The sequence below is a fragment of the Kryptolebias marmoratus genome, linkage group LG12 (genome assembly GCF_001649575.2).
Source record: "Kryptolebias marmoratus isolate JLee-2015 linkage group LG12, ASM164957v2, whole genome shotgun sequence".
NCBI lineage: Eukaryota > Metazoa > Chordata > Actinopteri > Cyprinodontiformes > Rivulidae > Kryptolebias > Kryptolebias marmoratus.
This window is the reverse complement of record NC_051441.1, coordinates 18,196,110-18,200,717: the sequence shown is the minus strand read 5'-3', so window position 1 is coordinate 18,200,717 and position 4,608 is coordinate 18,196,110. Positions and strand designations below refer to the sequence as shown.

The following is a 4,608-nucleotide window of genomic DNA, read 5'->3' as shown; positions in this document are numbered from 1 at the left end:
GGGGGCGCCGCCGCTGTCCCCCCGTGGCAGTCGACGCTGACGCAGCACCGGCCCGGCACTTTGACGAGCTGCGGGTTCGGGCAGGAAGGGGAGGCTAAGGGCACGTGGCTGGGACAGAGAGGCACGCAGCCGACAGCCCCGTCGATGCAGGTGCACTGGTGCTTGCAGCCTGCTCGGAAGTTCTCGCCGTTTTGATAAATCCGCCCGTTGTATTCGCAGGAGCGACCGTCCGCCTTCGCTGCAATGATAAAAAAAAAAAAAAAAAAAAAAAAAAAAAAAAAAAAAAAAAAAAAAAAAAAAAAAAAAAAAAAAAAAAAAAAAAAAAAAAAAAAAAAAAAAACAAGGGACAAGTTGGTCAAAAAGTGCAGCTTATTAAATCCGTCTACCTTTAATGAGCACACGCCTTTTTGGATTTCCCCCTTCTTCCTGAAGCGTTTTATTTTGCGTCGTTGAGTGATAATACGAAGCGAGTTCGGCCTTTTACGAGCCGGGCCGACAGAAGGCAGTGGCTGGAAACGTCGATAGCTTTGGTTGAACATTCGTTGCCGCGGAGACGTCTGGTAAACGTGCGAACAGCGCTTTAAGGTGCTGGAATGGTCAATGAGAGGCGCCACGCCAAGCTGGACTATCCTGAACCATGCCGCCTTCCCTCTGCACGACCATGTTTTTGTAAACTCCCTCCACCCCACATAGCTCCATCCCTCCCTCCTCCTTTGTCTCATTAGCATAGTTGAATTGGCACATGTGCGATTTTCCACTTACGAACCAAAAAAGGTGTCTTTTGTGAAAACTTGCACATCCTAGCTAGATGCTGGATGAGGTCTTTGCTGAGTGTTTAAAAGCTGACATCGGTAGGCGTTGTCACAGTTAGTACTTAAAGACGGTTTGGTGTTTAGGAATAGTATGAAATGTCTCGTTTGTAGCCCTGGCTCTCCATCTCAGCTTCATCATGCAACTCATTTGCACAGCACCTTCCTTCTTAAACCGAGGACGAGCAGCTTCCTCGTACGCCTCCAATTTGGGGGGAAATTAGAGAAGACTGAACTTTTTTTTTTTTTTCATAAGTTTTGGATTATTTGTTGTAAAGAGGAGTCTGCTGACGTCCATTGAACTCTGAGCTGCTGCAAAGTTTCAACTTTTTTTTTTTTTTTTTTTGGTGGCGGTGGGGGAGGCGGGGGACGGCAACTCAGACGGAATGAGTCTAAAAGACAAAGTTTGCAAAATGAAACTGTAAACTTGCTCCTCCGGGACAGTTTAGGAGCCATATCTCTAACTTTATAAAAAAAAAAAAGAAAAAGGTATTATTAGACCAGATGGGAGTTTTGAACTTGTTTATAACGTCGTCCTCCTTCACCTCCTCTGTGGGACTCCCCCAGACAACACCCTGGATACCCCTCCAGTAAACACATACAAATATAACTCTGTGTGTGTGTTTCATGGGGGTTGTTTGTGTACACACTGGAGTACTTATATAAATCCCAGAGTTGGCCAGCTTTCAGTTTGCCGCTCATGAAGGTGCTCCGTTCTTGAAAACGTGGCACGGTCTTCAAACCCCAAGCCCTCCTATCAAAGAGAGACCCCACCCCCCACCCTGAAGTTACACATTCGCCTCACGCAACCTCGAGCCCAGCTTTCCCGCCGACCTCGGCGGTACGTACCCCTGCAGATGCCGTGGGCGCGGCTCACGTCGTTGCCGTAGTTGCACTCCAGCCCCTTGTGGTGGTCGCACGGCCGTCCCCCGTGGCAGTCCTGGTTCAGCTGGGCGGCGCACACCTTGCAGCAGCCGCAGCCGTCGGGGACCGAGCTGACTCCGGGGGGGCAGGACGGGGACGCCGCCGGGCACTCGCACGCCACCGGACAGTCCGCGGTCACCTGCAGGGGGAGGGGGGGGACACGTTTCATTTGACGCCTGTGGGCCAACTCGCCAAAGAAAAGGGAGAAGTCCCGCTGGAACCAAGCGGGACAAAAGCCTGACTCGTGTTACGCAGATCACAGAAATTCCTGAAAGTGTGTGTGTGTGTGTGTGTGTGGCTGAAACATCACTTGAGCACTCGGCACCATCCCAAGTCCCACAGGGGTATCTGTAACCCCTCTGTCGCCTTCCGCTTGGCATTCATCCGACCTGCGGGTGGATGAAAGAGATGCCCCCCCTCCCCCGACGACCCCTCTCTCTCTCCCCCCACCTCCTGTCTGCGTCTGTGCGCGCAATTTACGAACACGAGCCACCCAAACAGCTCCCAGCCTGGTCCCCGAGATCACAGGGAGCTGTCGGTCAGATCAGCCCGGAGGGCTCCTTGTCCTGACACCGGGCTGCTCCGCGAAACCCAGAACGCACCGGAGACAATCACCTGCTGCAAACAGTCTGACAACAAAGAAGTCAACCGATGAGAAGTTACAACATCTGTGGATTTATTTATAAAAGTGCAGCGAGCTCATTTTGGCCTGAAGGGTATTTTGGTCTGCATTGGTATTACTGTTGGGTAATATTACTGTAGCGCAAATATAGAGCTACAGTAGGATGGAAGCCAATGTGGAAATAGTTTGTCTTTTAAGAACCCTGGCACAGAGAACACTGAGACACACCTTGGCCTTTTGTTCCATCACTTTTCCGCTTTCAAACCAGAAGTCGCAGAGACTCTGGATCTGGACTACTGCTCCATGAAGTCAACACATACTGCTAATATTATTTTATTGACATTCACGTACAAGAATAAGGAACCTGGTGTTTCACAGCCCACCCCTGACTTTGGCAACCACTGGACTGGATCGTTCAGATGTAGATGAGAGCTTTTTTCAAACTGTGGGGAAACTCAATTAAAGCAAGTTCTGAGGGGCTGTGGCCAATTAAGCTGTTAAAATGTAATTTAAAGGAACTAATCAGAGTGTTGAACTTCGTGATTAAACAGAGCTTTCTTTGTGCATCACGAAACAGTAAAATATATGGTGACCTGATAAAGACATTACATGGTTTTATAGACATGAATGCATTAATAATAGCTAAAAAGTACACTCTTTTGTGTTTGTTTGTTTTGTTTTGTTTTTGTTTAGTTGCTATAAGTTTTAAACATATGATTGTATTGTTGTTGCACCTCTAAAACTCATATTATTCATGAAATTATGAATATAAATTAGTCTAATGTTAAAGCTGACTTTGCTGGTGGTCCACTTTAAGGAAGCTACGTAATTAAACTGCGTTAAAAACACTAAACACTCACTTTAGTCTTTTTTGTCATAAAGTATGAATTACAAGGCTTGTCTGGAGGTTTAAGCTAGATGTTGACAAATGGCAGCAGCTCGGGTCTGTTGACAGGACACTCGTGTTTAGTTTTTAGTGTTTACATGAAACAAAACCGTGACGGACAGTAAACTACTCACCAACCGGACTGTCGTCACTCCTAAAACAGCGACTAATATCAGCAGCCCCATGACGCTGTCAGCTGGTTCACATGGAAGAGGCTGGATAAATAAATAAAAAAGCTTATTTCACAGAAAATTACTCCTCCGCGGTCAGTTTTTCTTGTCCGCAAGGATTAAATCCAGCTCCGGGAGCGAGCTTCAAGTGTCCTCCATCACTGCTTTTTAACGGTCTCCGCTCGAGAACTTGTTTTTTATAGGAGGCTTGTGCTTTTTTTCTGGAAGCCACGCCTCCTTCGGAGCCCATTACAGCCAATCAGAACACAGGCGCGCATCCACAAAAAAAAAAGAAAAGAAAAAATGGTGAGGGGCGGGGCTTGGGAGCCGCTGGAGTTTGAGAACAGGGGGGCGTGACCAAAATGAATGCAGCCATTCATAAAAATTCAGAATTACTACATTTCAAAGCGGACCTGGCTTTGAGGTGTTTATTTATTCGTGAATGAGCGAAAATTATATATATATATTATGCTTTAAAGCAGTTTTTTTTTCAAACGCATGATGAGCATAAATGAATAAATTTACTCAGCTGCTACATTAATGCAGGGGGGAAGCCATGAAAAACAGTAAGAAAACGTCCTCCCCTACTTAAAAGAAAGTGAATAGACAAGAAGTGGACAGATAAAATGCAGTCATGGGGGGAAAAAAGAAAAGTCTAATGACACTGTAGAATCTGTGGTGTGCTTGTGTGCAACTTGAGGTTTTGTTTGATTCGTTTTCATCATTTTAAAACCTTGTAAAGACCATGCTGTTTTCACAAAGCCCTGACACATAAAAATATAAAACCCCTGGATAGCAACGTTACAAACACTAACGACAATTTTCACCTTTTTTCTAAATCTATCCGCGGACTTTCACACAAATGCAGAGACAGCGGTACTCATCTCGATCTGTTCGGTTTAATGTTTTCCCTTAAACACCCAGAGGCTGACGAGCACCCTCTGACAGTTTGCGTAGGAGGGTTAAATGCACATTTTTAGCACTTCATCGTTCATGGAATCACAAAGCGGACATGTTCCCCTGCAGTCTGTCGGTAAGAGGGATTTTTGGGTGGCTTAACAGTTGTTTGGTTAAATTGAGTTATTAAACAGAGGGATGTTTTCAGTCATTTGAGCCGGCAGGGAACATATTATCCCCTCCTGATCCTCTAAAAACCACCCTGTGTACTTATAAATGGATCCCATGGGCAACGTGTGC

At 46.1% G+C, this 4,608-nt stretch overlaps 1 protein-coding gene across 1 annotated transcript in view; it reads right to left on the bottom strand.

The window, feature by feature from the left end:
* The window catches only part of si:ch211-106h11.3 (CCN family member 1), a 5,995-nt gene extending 2,416 nt beyond the window's left edge, over positions 1 to 3,579 (bottom strand). The window contains exons 1-3 of the mRNA XM_037978855.1: positions 3,376 to 3,579; positions 1,659 to 1,872; positions 1 to 238 (exon numbers count right to left, since the gene is read on the bottom strand). The exon at positions 1 to 238 is cut by the window's left edge and continues 11 nt beyond it. Coding sequence (XP_037834783.1) covers positions 1 to 238; positions 1,659 to 1,872; positions 3,376 to 3,426 — 503 coding nt within the window. The 5' untranslated portion in view covers positions 3,427 to 3,579. The remainder of the gene's footprint in view (positions 239 to 1,658; positions 1,873 to 3,375) is intronic.
* Between the last annotated feature and the right edge of the window lie 1,029 nt (positions 3,580 to 4,608).